The sequence below is a fragment of the Salmo salar genome, chromosome 16 (assembly GCF_965601325.2).
Source record: "Salmo salar chromosome 16, fSalSal1, whole genome shotgun sequence".
NCBI classification, from domain to species: domain Eukaryota; kingdom Metazoa; phylum Chordata; class Actinopteri; order Salmoniformes; family Salmonidae; genus Salmo; species Salmo salar.
In genome coordinates, this window is record NC_138306.1 from 47,562,897 (window position 1) to 47,578,801 (window position 15,905).

At 41.7% G+C, this 15,905-nt stretch overlaps 2 protein-coding genes across 3 annotated transcripts in view; both read right to left on the reverse strand.

Annotated features, from left to right (window-relative positions):
• Positions 1-3,734, reverse strand: part of LOC106574055 (rab GTPase-activating protein 1-like) — a 158,001-nt gene extending 154,267 nt beyond the window's left edge. For both annotated transcript variants that reach the window (XM_014149587.3, XM_014149586.3), the window contains exon 1: positions 3,489-3,734. The gene's annotated coding sequence lies outside the window, so the exon portion shown is untranslated. The remainder of the gene's footprint in view (positions 1-3,488) is intronic.
• A 1,358-nt stretch (positions 3,735-5,092) lies between these two features.
• The window catches only part of LOC106574053 (protein FAM163A), a 33,410-nt gene continuing 22,597 nt past the window's right edge, over positions 5,093-15,905 (reverse strand). The window contains exons 2-3 of the mRNA XM_014149582.3: positions 7,711-7,825; positions 5,093-7,591 (exon numbers count right to left, since the gene is read on the reverse strand). Of these exons, the coding sequence (XP_014005057.1) occupies positions 7,196-7,591; positions 7,711-7,803 (489 nt within the window). The 5' untranslated portion in view covers positions 7,804-7,825 and the 3' untranslated portion in view covers positions 5,093-7,195. The remainder of the gene's footprint in view (positions 7,592-7,710; positions 7,826-15,905) is intronic.

Below are 15,905 nucleotides of genomic sequence, written 5' to 3' on the forward strand. Positions count from 1 at the left end.
TAGGCTAGCTGCTAGGTTACAGCAAATGTCCTGCCTCTGGGAAATAAGTCTCAGTGTGGTAGGGTACACACAGGCCCGTCACTGATGCATGGCTTGACACAGGCTTTGACTAAGTGCGCATTCTCTAGTCCAGTGTTTTCCCAAATCCGGTCCTCCAGTACATGTTCTACAGGCCGGACAAACTCACCTGATTCAACTCAATGATTAGTTGACTAATAGAATCAGGTGTGCTTGTCCGAGGCCACAACATGTACCATTGGGGGTTCTGGAGGACTGGAGTTGGGAAACACTGCTCTAATCTAGCACACATTGGTGAGAAACTGAGAAACCACAGAATGAAAGACAAAGGGTAGAAAAACATTTGGGCCCTGCATGTAGCTTTCTTCTCTAAGCAATTCTGAAAGTATTGTTCTTCCAATGAATACCGAACACTACTTCTACTAGGCTAGAAGCCCATGTAATCGTTTGTTTATTTAACTAGGCAAGTCAGTTAAGAACAAATTCTTATTTAACAATAAATGACAGCCTACCCTGGTCAAACCCTCCCCTAACCTGGATGACACTGGGCCATTTGTGCACCGCCAGATCATGGCCAGTTGTGATACAGCCCGGGATCAAACCAGGGTCTGTAGTGACACCTCTAGCACTGAGATGCATTAGACAATTGCGCCACTCATAAACAGCATAATACTAGGGTGCCATATTTTGCTTAAGTTTTAAGCAAGGTTACATCATGTTGAGACGCCCCAACTAATTAGTCTGTTCAGCTGGTTTGCACAACAGTGTTCAGTCTGTCTGTTCATGACTCCATACCATATACAGTATTCCTTTACCCAAGTTAGGTTATTCAAGACAAAACTTTGAGTTGTATGTCTGTATGTCTCTCTCAATGTGTATGTGTGTCACACACACACACACCAAATGTGGACTTAAAATGCAAATAGGGCTGGGCGATATATCACCACATTTTTCACAGTACTTGATGTTTTTGTATAAAACAGTTGTAAATTTGCTTTATAAGTAGTGCATGACCTCAGGGTGGCAACACATACATTTTAAGTGATTTCAATGGGTCTTTCTCCATTCTGATTGTTTTATAGTGTTCAATCCAATTTCCACTAAAAATAATTCAGCATTTTCATCCATTTCCTGCACTCATTGCAACAAGGTTGTCAAACATTTATTTGCACCTGACCATGTAGACAGAGTCAACAGCAAACGCTTGTGACTGATCAATCAACAACTGCTCTCCTTGAGTGACAGCTGGTGAGGGAAGCAGAACGAACGAAAGAAGGGGGAGAGAGACGACTCAAATAGCAAAACAGAGTAAACATATATATATATATTTTTTTTACGGACGTTACATGCAGAGGAGTGGCGTATCACATTTAACAAACATTGAAATATTGGTGTAGAAGCCTAGAAGGTAATGTAAAACCCAAACCAGCCTGTGCATTAATACTAGTAAAAAAGTCAAATATGCCGCCCAGTCCCAAATGCAAACATCAGGTGCTTTATTAGGGAAAGGGGAGACCTAGTCTGTTTCACAACTGAATGCGTTCAACCCGAAACGAGTCTTCCACATTTAACCCAACCGCTCTGAATCAGTGTGGATCCATTACGCCTCGATCACACTGTCGTTGCATTTTGGTACACCAGAAGTACATTCATTTCCAATGGAACGCTGCGTTTGCCTTGCAGCATTCCGTTGCAGAGGCAGTTGCAGTGCGTTCTGTATGGTGCATAAGTTGGCTTTATCTAACGTATGCATAAAACTGTATCCGTAGACGTCTTGACAGAAATGGTAGCAGAAAGTGAATGTTATACTTTTGTTGCACACATATCCAGATGATGCTGCGTACCATTTTGCACAATGACTATCGGTGTGATCACGGTGTTCACTACAGTAAACAACTCCACTACCGTATCTGTTCCTGTGGTAAAAGGTCATTGTAAAACTTAACCAGCTTGTGAAATAAGGTTGTTTGCACTACCCGAGTCAGGGTGCTGAGGTAAGTTGGGTTTCTCAACTCCACGATATGTACATCTCTATGGATTTGGGTTGCTAGTACCGTGGGATGAGCGTATCTCCGACTACATCAAGTCGCTGTCAGTCGATACGAGGAAACAGTCGTTGGTTTTATTTGACTAAAGTTTTATTTAAAAGTATGGATTTCAGCAAACAAAGAAAGGCACGCAGCTAGAGGACAAACATAGGTACACAGCCAGGGTTAAAGAACCTACATTTTTACAAGTATCAACTGACAGCGACTCAATATAGTCAGAGGTTCAGTCCGCCCACAGTCGCATCTGTTCAACTCCATTGATGTGATGTACATTGTGTTCTCAAATGTCAACTTAAAATTACATTCCTAAACTAAAGACCTTTTTTTTGCAGGTTATAGTGCATTTAGACAATCGAGCCAGATACCATCAATGTATAGAAATGGATCCTGCAAGTGAATTCTATTAAAACAAAATTATAGATAGGTGCGGCCACAATCCAAACTTTTTAGCATACAAGCTTTCAACATTCGGTGTCCAGTTTGTTCATTTCACACTATCCCTAATAGTCCAGGATCAATTTCCCACTAACTTATGATATGAGCCGATCCTATCAGACCTCGAATCACTGATATGGTAACTGCAAGCCTCACCAGTGTCACATGAATGGATAATAAGGTCCAACTGATGTGAAGAAGCTGAAAAGCAAGTTACTGGTTAGCTAGCTAGTTAAGTTAATCAATCAATGGTTCTGTGCTGGTCAGGTTCTGCTTTCTCTCCACCTCTACAATCCCCTCACAAACATAGTTTATGTAAACAATGTAACTAACGTTAGCTGCACAAGCTAACTACTGTTACAACATACGAAATGTATTATTTGTAGTTAATAGTTAACTAGTTAGTTATAGCAGCAGAGTTTACTCAACGGATCTAAAATAGAGCTACCTAGTTAAGTTACGAAAAAAGGTAACGTACTCTACCAACTACAAAGGAAGGAAAATAACGTTAATTAGCTAGCGAGCGAGCCTCTCAAAGCTGGCAGGTACTTCATAGTAGAGAAGAATGTGACAAAATGGTAAGCTAACGTAGCAAGCTAGCGAGCGAGGTTAACGTCAAAATTATGTATTTGGCCGAAAATTACAATTATTTAACACCGTTAAACTATCATAAACGGGACTGTAAAACCAGAAATGTCACAACATAACTATTTGTCACAGCACACATACTGGGCAACAGGAAGTGCCTAAAAGGCCATCTGTGCTAGCCATGCTAGTGTGGCTAACACTAGCTAACCTGTTAGCTATGAATCAAAACAGTTCACCCACACCAGAGAGAAAGTGGTGCAAGTTCACGCAAAAAAAAAAATGTCAGAACAAAGTCGCATAATAACCTAAAAATGTAAGAAATAATATCAAATTGTCCTTTTCGTCAAACGCAATTATCGAAGGTGAATGTCTTCAGAAGGTAAATAGCTAACAACTTACTTGTTTAGAGTAAACACCTCCGGATAAATAGCAAACGTTCACTGTCAAGTTGCAGCAGCACCACACACTCAGGGCTCCTCCGCGAGCCCCACTGCTCCGTGCGCGTTCACGGCGCAGTCACCCTGGTTCTATCAGAGAGGAAGAGGTAAAGAGAGAGGTCCAACTCGACGAAATAGGTCTCCCTCCAGCAGGTGGCGATTTATCGCCCACCAAGCAAGTCTATTTTCTATGGAGGTCAATGAGAGTGTCGAATTTGGTCCCGAAGAAGTTGCATGGCTTATTTCCTACGTGAGGTTTATTTGTTTGAATAGAAGTCCCGTATGCTTAGGTTGTTACGATTTTTTGGACATGTTTTTTTCATATATATTTGTTTATTACAACATTTCAAATTACAATACGATACAAACATAAGACATCACTATATGTATTTTTTTTCTGAAGAAACATAAAATAGCATTATAAGTAAATTACTGTTATAAGTAGGACACCTGACATCCCCGTAGAACACGTGACATTCCTTAACTTTGAGGGGAAAAACTTTGTATCGGAGTTGTCTTGAGATGGCTATGCATTATTATGTAATGAGGCTAGAAGCATAGTATCTACCCATTGAATACAGACGGATTTGACGTCAACAACCCTCATCGAATATTCAAAAAAGTAAAACAATTATTCGATGAATCCACCAAAGTAAAGAATTATTGGACGTATCCACCAATACAAAGAAATGATTGGCGGGAGCTAGACAGCCGGCTGTGCCGCTTTGTGGGCAATTACAAGGGCGGAGAGACAAGTATCTTGTCAGTATATCCATAATCTTTGGCTTAATTCAATGTTGTAAACCCTGGATTGATGATGCTATGTACTGGACATTGAAAGGTTTTGTAGCCACCGGTCGGCCAATTCTACAGTATTTCAATTAAATATTTAAAGGACAAAATTGCATGTATTTAAGTATTGTGTTGCTGTAGTGGGGACAGTAACATTAGTAATCTAATTTTTTTTCTTGTTTTATTTGTATATTTAGCTCACATAATATAATTGAAAAGTATAAATGAAGGTGTCTGTAATAGAATAAACGTGGCAATATCAAATGTAGACATTCATAAATTCATTTCTCTAGCTTCCAAAATATGTTTTATAACGGTGGGGGAGTGCCAACATGGAGGCACGGTGACTTCGAAACAACGCCCCCTATTTGTCATCTCTAATGTATATTTAAATCAATGCTTTTATTGCTCTCATTTGATTCGATTCTGGGAGAGAAAGGATGGTGGTGTGATATAATTTATTCATTGTAAAAAAAATTGTAGGCTAAATATGAAAACAGAAAGTTGGAATATGCTGCAGACCACTGCAATACATTGCTGTTACATCCACTAAATTGGAAGTTGCCTATGGGCTTGTTTTCAACTACTTTGAGCAGGCTGAGTGTGTGTGTGTGTGTGTGTGTGTGTGTGTGTGTGTGTGTGTGTGTGTGTGTGTGTGTGTGTGTGTGTGTGTGTGTGTGTGTGTGTGTGTGTGTGTACAATATAGACAACAAATATATTTCAAGCAGTTATAAATCTTTAATTGTCAAAGGTAACAATGTGAAATATTTTTGGTTTGTTTGTTTCTCTTTTAATATTTCCCCCTTTTGTTTTAGCATAGTATTTTTTTTTTATCTGTTAGTTCTTCTATGAATAACCTAAACCAACAGGAATTAAATATGAAAATGTATCCTTATGGGGCATGTAATTTGGTAGATATTCTCAATTGAAATGTTTTGTCTTTGTTTGGATTTAAATTGACAGATTTATAGAAGCTTTTGAACAGACACACACTTTTCACCCCTTTTAAAAACAACGCCCTAACACACAACTGCTTTTTCATGGACAATAATTTTATAACAGCTTCCTGCTTCAATCTATATCTTACAGCAATTTTTCCAATATATGCATTCCTTTATTTAATGTTGGACAAAAATACAAGTACAAGACTTGCACTGGTGCAAAAAACTTGGAACATCTAATAAAAAGTGTAAGGACTTAATAGACAAATGTATGTTTATATTGGTATCGTTGTATCCATATGAGCATTGCTGTTGTCACAGGTATGATAGGGTATAGGGCTTTTCAGCTCTATACAGAAGTAGCTGATGGGGGGTGCTTTTAGAAACCTATAGTAAAATTAGTATCACCCCTATCAGTACATGTCTGTCATTTTTTGCTGTTTCACACTAAAACATACAAATAAACCAGGGCAAAATAATATCATACATGGCAAACAATGTTGTCTAATAATTGGTTAAAAATGAGTGCCATATCACAAGGTTAATAATTATGTATTTTGTTACCAATTACATAAATATTGTATTCAAGTTCTTCATAAGTTGAAATAAACACTCAAATGTGTAAATACATGGATGTGTACAGTTCACAGAATCAACAGTTAGATGATCAGAAGAGTGCGGACACCAAATGGCACAAACTACATCTAAATCATACCAGACTTACACGTCCCAATTCAAAATGCATCATGACCGAATCCAAAAAGTCATCAGCCAGTTAATCAAAGAGACAAACAAATAGAAATGCTTTCAATGCATTTGGGTAATATATACATTTCCAACGTTTTGCATCATTGTCAATAAAGAGAAATACAATTTGAACTGTACTGAAGCTTCAGTGTTCTGCACAAAGAATGGTAGTCCACTCAATGACACAGGTGCAAAGACAGACAAATCATTGCTAACTGCAATACTGCATCACCCACTTACAAAATGCCCCTGTCCTGACTTGAAAACTATCTTTAAACTGTAATATTCTAGTTTTTATATGATGTGATCAAATTCCATTGTCTCAAAAGTAGCCATGGTAGGCTACATACCTCTTTCAATAACAGAAAACAATAGACAACAGTCTTTCAATAGTTCCAGTTACATATGACAAACATTTGGAGGGAAAAAAACATACAAGGTGGACAACTGCATTGTTAAACTTTTCTCTCCAACCAATTTGGGTTTTGCGTGCATAGAACTTGCATAGAGAAAGCTCTGAAGGAGTTAGGCTCTCTTCGCTATTTTTGCTACGTTCATTTTCTTCTGATTACCTTCACTTGAAAATGCCATTTGCTTTTATTTGTAGTTCAGAATCAAACAGAATCTCTTTTGGCAGATACAGGGAAATGACAAGAGTAGGTCCAGGTAAAACCACGATATAGATAGCCCTCGAACAGTGAAGATTAGAATCCCACACACTACCTCGCCAGACAGCGTATAGGTCTTGGTCTATTGAACACTAAGGGATGCTCCCTGCCGCTGTATTACAGTAGTGTAGTTTTTAATTAAACAGCAACAAACATGATAGCTACCTCTGTTTTAAAAACAATACTGTTTGAGTGTACTCAAATCCAGCTGGAAGCTAGCTGACACAGTGTAGGGAGAAGGAACAAGGAAGTGCATGACCAGGTCAAAAAGTCAACGCTCCGGGTTGTCTCTCAATGCTCCTTTTTCATCCTCTTCTCTTTAGTTGTCAGCAGAGAGACACAGTGGCTACCAGAGACTACCCTCATAAAAACATAGTCATTTACCAGTCTCTTTTATCCAAAGCAATAATGAACAAATATTCTGTGTACAATGCATGGCCTATGCAGGGATTGAGCTCACAACCCTGCAGTAGAAAACACCACGCTCCAACCAACTGAGCCAACAGGACATCGGAAGTGGGTCACACGTCTGTACTTATAGCGCGAGTGTTGGTGTAGAAGTCCGGTGCTGGGTTGCTGCGATGCTGGCTGGTGCTCAGCAGGGAGCCATGCAGGGAGGGCAGGGCGAGAGCCAGCGCTGGGTTCTCATAGTGCGTGGGCATGTAGGTGATGCGCTCGCCGCCGTTGTGCATCTCATCGGTGGTTCGGATATAGAAGGGTGATTCGTAGGGCGAACAGGTGGGGCAGTAGTTACGGGGGGGGCCCGTGGCGTGGGAGGCAGGGAGTTCTGGGGAGAGGGAGAGGGGAGTGACGGCCGTCCCGTCCATCCCGGGAGCACTGCATGCGTTGCAGGCAAAGTGGGGCTGCGTGACGGAGCTGGTGTCCCCTTCTGACCCATTCTTCTTACAGCAGTAATACTGAAAGGCAGAGGGGGAGAGGGAGGGAGACGGCGAGAGGGATGTTGGGACAGTAAATAAGTGAACAGAGACTGTAGTAATTCTGAGGCTTAATATCTCTCTCTCACACACACACCTACCTGGAGTCTACAGTAACAGAGCACTGCTATGATACACAAGAGTATCACCGTGGCGAGAATTCCTCCGGTTATGACAACAGTTCCAGCTGTCATCCGACCAGATCTCCATCAAACTCTGAAAGCACAGGAAGTGGCATAATCATCACAGATGGCCACTGGACCAACAGAAATCTGTGTCATGTTCAGTAGGACACAATGTAGCAAAATGTTTTGTAACGGAAAACGGGAATGTGGGTTTTAATGGTACATGTTCAGATAGTACCTTCCCATTTCATTCAGAACATGACCCAGACGATCCAGACGAACTGAATACCATAAAACATGAATATATTGTTCTATGGCAGTGTTTCTCTATCCTGGTCCTGGGGTGCGCATTTTTGTTTTTTGCCCTAGCACACTTCATTCAACTAATCATCTCCTCATCAAGCCTTTGATTTGAATCAGGTGTGTGAGTGCTAGGGCAAAAACAAATTTGGGTCCCCAGGACCAGAATTGAAAAACCCTGTTCTAGTGAAGAAAGTGAAACTCACGTTCAGCAAAGTGTGCAATAAAACCTGTAAGAGAGAAGATCATGGGCAGTGTAATGATCTCAGACAATGTCAATGATTAGTATACTGCAATATGCCTGCTCTTAAATTGTAATGTACAGTAGCCTTCTGTAACAGTGGAGCTGTTCTCCTCTCTTACTACTATTTCATTTTATTACTTGTTCGGTTTTTATTGGGCCAGGACATTTGTATTCTCAATGGCATCTCATTTGATAAGAGAATGAGGGGGGGGGCTAAGACTCGATGACAGATCGGCCCCTGTGTACTGTACTCACATCGGAAGATTGTTTTGAGGGTAGGATAGGAAACCCCAGGGCAGGAGAGGAAACCCCAGGGCGGGAGAGGAAACCCCAGGGCAGGAGAGGAAACCCCAGGGCGGAAGAGGAAACCCCAGGGCAGGAGAGGAAACCCCAGGGCAGGAGAGGCAACCCCAGGGCAGGAGAGGAAACCCCAGGGCGGGAGAGGAAACCCCAGGGCGGGAGAGGAAACTCCAGGGCAGGAGAGGAAACCCCAGGGCGGGAGAGGAAACCTCAGGACGGGAGAGGAAACACCAGGGCGGGAGAGGAAACCCCAGGGCGGGAGAGGAAACCTCAGGACGGGAGAGGAAATCCCAGGGCGGGAGAGGAAACCTCAGGACGGGAGAGGAAACCCCAGGGCGGGAGAGGAAACCCCAGGGCGGGAGAGGAAACCCCAGGGCGGGAGAGGAAACCCCAGGGCGGGAGAGGACACCCCAGGGTGGGAGAGGAAACCCCAGGGCGGGAGAGGAAACCCCAGGGCGGGAGAGGACACCCCAGGGCGGGAGAGGAAACCCCAGGGCGGGAGAGGACACCCCAGGGTGGGAGAGGAAACCCCAGGGCGGGAGAGGAAACCCCATGGCGGGAGAGGAAACCCCAGGGCGGGAGAGGAAACCCCAGGGCGGGAGAGGAAACCCCAGGGCGGGAGAGGAAACCCCAGGGCGGGATAGGAAACCCCAGGGCGGGAGAGGAAACCCCAGGACGGGAGAGGAAACCCCAGGGCGGGAGAGGAAACCCCAGGGCGGGAGAGGAAACCCCAGGGCGGGAGAGGAAATCTCAGGGCGGGAGAGGAAACCCCAGGGCGGGAGAGGAAATCCCAGGGCGGGAGAGGAAATCCCAGGGTGGGAGGAGATGATGATGGACAGATGGACAGATACACAGCGTCATCGTCTCGAGACCAAACCAAACTAAGCCCTGTTTAACACAGCAAGAAATAAAGAATCCAATATCATTTCATATCATCAATCAATCAATCAAATTTATTTATAAAGAAACCCAGCCTAAAACCCCAAACAGCAAGCAATGTAGATGTAGAAGTACTATTGCTAGGAAAAGATGTCGAAGTACTATGGCTAGGAAAAGATGTAGAAGCACTATGGCTAGGAAAAGATGTAGAAGCACTATGGCTAGGAAAAACTATCTGTCATATATCATCTAATAATATAATCATATTTTTTTATTTAAATCTCCATGTTACTGTTTCCTGGCTACACTTCCTTATAAGTTATATTGAAGAAAATTTAAAAAAAATAAAAAAATATTAGTTATCTTGAAGTACAAATCCTTGCCACAAGATGGGGCTGCAAATTTACAAACTGGTCAGAGAGGAAAAAAGACGTCAGTGTGCTGGTCATGTCTGGAAAACAAAAACAATAGTTCACATCCAGGATGACGTTGTACAGACGTCACTCCACTCTTTCAAAGTGCAAGTGCATGCACGTGTACCCTGAAGATGATTCAGACCAAGTACTTTGCTCTACTGTATGTTCCTTAGATGTATCCAGACTGGAATTATCTGGACAAATTCAGACAATTACCATTCAAATGAGCTCTCACTGTAGCTGTGCCATATGCTGTCATTATTCATCCACCACTATACTGTAACCTGGGCTACATCAAGTCAAGTCCAAACAATACATTCTATTTCTATCACAATATGGTGGTGAACAAGAACCTCTTCATCAAATAGTTATTAGTTATTAAGGGATTTATTAAGGGAGTTATTAATATATTTTACTGCAGTGGGCTAAATCAGGGTCAAACAGGGTGTTTCTTGGTAGTCTTAAACAAATCTACTAATCTACTCTCTCTCTTTCACACACACACACACACACACACACACACACACACACACACACACACACACACACACACACACACACACACACACACACACACACACACACACACACACACACACACACACACACACACACAGAGAGAGAGAAACACACCAAGGTAGACTTTCAGACATCAGGTCAACGTCTCAGAAGCCATGCAGTGTCTATTATAGCAGTGGTTTACAGCGTGGGACCTTCCTTGATCAGATTTTATTTATTTACTTATTTTATTTGCAATCGTTTATACCGATCTAAAACAACGCGTAGGCTAGAAACAAGCTGTAAAATGCCAGAATATCTTTGGTTTGTCTCTACGACATTCAGAAGCTGACCTATGACCTTTTAAAGTAGAGGAGGCAAATAAATTGTATAAGTAATATAATGTGTGACCCTGTCGCTATCAACTGATCGAATCACTTTCTGTAAAATAGAAAATGTATAAATAAATTGAGGTTTCATTTCAGTGGCGACCCGTCATTGAGCCCCACCTGTTTAGCTAACATGCCTGTTTTGCATGTTACTTTGGCATTAATACATGTCACATATCAATTTGCAAACAATGTAAAAAAAAATAATAATAATAATAAAGCCGCATACAAACATGGTCTCTTTTTTGCTTTCTTGAGTTAGGCAGCTCCAAATTGCAGGTGTTTCAGCCTAGTTCAATGCTTTCTGTTTTGGTGGGGCAGCCAGCGGAAAATACGGAGCGTAGGGGTTGGTAATGTTCTCTAGTAATGTTCTCTAGTTGCGCCGTGATTGGCTCAGTGTTCTGTCACTCATGGGGACACTACGTCACTGCAAAATCTACGGGGAGAGCTCAAAAATTCAAGCCCCTTGGGTGCTGCATAGAGTTACATTGGAAGTACCCATCAAGAAGGCTCAAGGTCATTGGTCACAGATAAAATTATGTCAAATCACGTTATATCTACAGTAGCTTTGATTGGACTGATCAACATCCTACTTCCAAAATCTTAGCTAGCAGTCATCATCATGAATCAAGTAGACAATCTGCTGGCAAATCCTTTTAAATCCTTGTCATATGAAGAGAAAAAATGAAGAGAAATTATAGATAAAATGTATCGGTGCTCAACAGACATTGGACATAAACATTACACAACAAGTTGGAAATCGCCAATTCTACAATGAGTGGTTTGGAAGGAATCAGTGGCTAAGTGCAAACATTGCAAAGCAATCCCTAGCCTGCTATTCAGTGGAGTAGATGTGTGGTCCAAGTGTGGGTTTAAGGGTCTCTTTTCCAAGCTTAAAAGGATAAATATTCAACATTGGCCATGCTGTCAATCAATCCACCATGACTTCTGTCGCTTTCAAAACAACTAGAAACTCGGAACTGGGAAATCTCAGACTTCAGTGAGTTCAAGACAACTGGGAACTATGAAAAAAAAATACGTTTTGAATGGTCATCCAACTCGGAATTCCAAGTCGGGAACTCAGGCCTCTTTCTAGAGCTCCGACAGTGAAGATCACCAACGTCATGATTTGACCTTGTTTTTTTTCCAAGTTCCTAGTTGTCTTGAAAGCACCATAAATCCAGAGAATGCCAGACTTTGATGACAAAGTTTGATGACAAAACTTTCCCACGAAGGACCGCTGCGCCACCTTCCTGTTCAAGTGAACACAGCACAACAAGGTGAGTCCAAAAATGTATTGTATGCTGCTGCATGAATTATTTAATATGACAGGGAGATATGTATACTGTAGCTAAGAAAGTAATACTAAGTGTATGTTGTGTAGTAAGCTGTTAGTAGCCCATGTGCCTCACCCTAGTAATTTGGTCCCTTTTCCCCTCATAACTTAAACTATTGTTCTGACTTGGTGGTGCACATGTAGCCTATAGCCTGTTTTAGAGAAATGTCATCATCGAATATTGTAAGAGCTTTCCATGTCCGCTTATATGAACCCTTTATTTATCCTACAGTTCTGACTTGGTGTACAGGGAGAATACTGTAAGAACGGCCCATGTTCTGTCGCTGTACATTTCAAAAGTGCTGAAGAAATAGTTATATCGACTACGTCCGTCCTAGCTCGCTCATTGTCTTAACCTAAATTACGGATTGCCTCTTATCCGCTCGTGGTCCCCTAATGCCACAGTTTGAACATCTCAATTGTCAGTAGAAACCACATTTGTTTAAGCAAGTCACCCATATCAGCTATGTTTTTTTAAAAGGCAGTAAATTAGGCTGAATGAACTGTTTCGCTGCCAGACAAGGCTACGCTGGTAGCCAGCTGTAACAGTGGTAAGGTGTTGGGACAGCTTTGTCTAGGCTCTAACAGTTTGTGGGCACCGTTTGTCACCGTTATAGTCCAATTAATGTATTGTTTAGTGTTGTGTTGTGTAGTGGCTTTGCTAGCATGCATCAACCTTTTTTTTTTGAGTTTGCCCCACCAAGATTTACAAGCTAAATTTGCCACTGGTTAATATACATTATCGTAATAAAACATATTTGGTAGCGGAATAACACTACATAGAATTGCAGAAAATGAGCTTCAAAACAAACATTTGTAGGTCCCTCAAATGAAACAAAATCAAGCTGGTGTTGTATTTAATAATCTCAATAAGCAATAATAATTGTAAAATAAATCTAATGTGAAAAAAAGGGGCCCTGGAGATAAAAGGTTAGGAACCCCTGTACTACAGAATCATGGACTGTCTTAGAATACTAGAACAAATAGATGGTCTTTAAAAGTGATTTAGTGGTCAGTCTCTCTGCTATCAGTGGTGTGTTTCACAGCACTGACTTTTAATCAGAGGGATAAGGAGCTGAGATATGCCTAGGAATCAAGGGATCAACCTATCCAGGTGATGTCAGATTGAACTCTTCGATCATACTGACAGACAGACAGACGCCAACTATAGTGTATAGTTAGGTATAGGCTGAAATACTGTGCATAGAAACATGTGTACACACCATCTTGGCTGTCCATTGTTGACACACACATTCACGCACCATAGCCGTATATAGACTGTCTGCCACATAGGCTAACATAGATCACACTGCAAACTGGCACACACTCTGACTGACACACTGCAAGCTGACACACACTCAAAACCAAGTGCTCAGCCAAGCATGCAGACACATAGTCAGTCAAAGACCAAGACACACAGACACACAAAAACTATTTAACTAAACCAAATCAAATTTTATTTGTCACATGCTTTGTAGACAACAGGTGTAGACTAACAGTGAAATGCTTATTTACAGGTCCTTTTCCAACAAATAGAAATAGTGACATGAGGAGTAAATACACAGTGGAGTAAATACACAGTGGAGTAAATACACAGTGGAGTAAATACACAGTGACTAACGAATAACAATAAAAAGTAAAAAAATAACATGGCGATACAGTGTTCAGACTCTTTACTCAGTACTTTGTTGAAGCACCTTTGCCAGCGATGACAGCATTGAGTCTTCTGATGGTATGACACTACAAGCTTGGCACACCTGTATTTGGGGAGTTTCTCCCATTCTTCTTTGCAGATCCTCTCAAGCTCTGTCAGGTTGGATGGGGAGCGTTGCTGCACAGCAATTTTCAGGTCTCTCCAGAGATGTTCGATGAGGTTCAAGTCCAAGCTCTGGCTGGGCCACTTAAGGACATTCAGAGACTTGTCCCGAAGCCATTCCTGTGTTGTCTTGGCTGTGTACTTAGGGTCGTTGTCCTGTTGGAAGGTGAACCTTCACCCCAGTCTGAGGTCCTGAGCACTCTGGAGCAGATTTTCACCAAAGATCTCTCTGTACTTTGCTCCGTTCATCTTTGCCTCGATCCTGAATAGTTTCCCAGTCCCTGGTGCTGAAAAACATCCCCACAGCATGATGCTGCCACCACTATGCTTAACCGTAGGCATGGTGATAGGTTTCCTCCAGACGTGACGGTTGGCATTCAGGCCAAAGAGTTATATCTTGGATTGATCAGACCAGAGATTCTTGTTTCTCATGGTCTAAGAGTCTTTACTTGCCTTTTGGCAAACTCCAAGCAGGCTGTCATATGCCTTTTACTGAGGAATGGCTTCCTACCGTAAAGGCTTGATTGGTGGAGTGCTGCAGAGGTTGTTGTCTTTCTGGAAGGTTCTCCCATCTCCACAGAGGAACTCTGGAGCTCTGTCAGAGTGACCATCGGGTTCTTGGTCACCTCCCTGACCAATACCTTTCTCCTATTGTTCAGCTCTAGGAAGAGTCTTGGTGGTTCCAAACTTCTTCCATTTAAGAATGATGGTGTCATAAGCGTCGTAATGATCGGACCAAACTGCAGCGGGTATGTGAAACATCTTCTTGATTTATTAAAGAAATGAACACTGAACAAAAGACCGACAAAAAACAGTCCTGTTAGGTACTCTGACTATACATGGAACAACCACCCACAAACACAAGAGAAAATAAACCCACTTAAATATGGCCTCCAATTAGAAGCAACGACAACAAGCTGCTTCTAATTGGAGGTCGTTCCCAAAACTAACATAGAAATAGACAAACTAGAAAACCCACATAGAAATAGAAAACATAGAACATAAACCAAAAACCCCGAAACACACTAAACAAACACACCCCTGCCACGTCCTGACCAAACTACAATAACAAATAACACCTTTTACTGGTCAGGACGTGACAGATTGAGGCCACTGTGTTCTTGGGGACCTTCAATGCAGCAAACATTTTTTGGTACCCTTCCCCAGATCTGTGTCACGTCCTGACCAGTAAAGAGGTTATTTGTTATTGTAGTTTGGTCAGGACGTGGCAGGGGGTGTTTGTTTAATATGTTTCGGGGTTTGTTGGGCAATGTTATATGTTAGTCTATTTCTATGTCTGTGTCTAGTTTATCTATTTCTAAGCTTAGTTTATTAGTTTGACCTTCAATTGGAGGCAGCTGTTTCTCGTTGCCTCTAATTGAAGGTCCTATTTAGAAGGGGTGTTTTTTCATGGGTTTTTGTGGGTAGTTGTTCCGTATGTGTGTAGCTGTGTGCCTCACAGGACTGTTTCTCGTCGTTGTTTTTTTTTGTTCAAGTGTTTTGTTTCGTTTCTTTAATAAATCAAAAGATGAGCATACACATTCCCGCTGCGTCTTGGTCCCATCTTTACGACGATCGTGACAATCTGTGCCTCGACACAATCATATCTCAGAGCTCTACCGATAATTCCTTTGACCTCATGGCTTGGTTTTAGCTCAGGTATGTGCCTTTCCAAATCATGTCAAATCAATAGAATTTACCACAGGTGGACTCCAATGAAGTTGTAGAAACATCTCAAGGATGATCAATGAAAACAGGATGCACCTGACCTCAATTTTGAGTCTCATAGCAAAGGGTCTGAATACTTATGTAAATAATTGCTTTGTCATTATGGGGTATTGTATGTAGATTGCTGGAAAAAAACATTTAATACATTTTAGAATAAGGCTGTAACGTAACAAAATGTGGGAAAAAATCAAGGGGTCTGAATACTTTCCGAAGGCACTGTATTCAGGGAGTACCAGTACCGACTCGATGTGCGGGGTAATTTAGG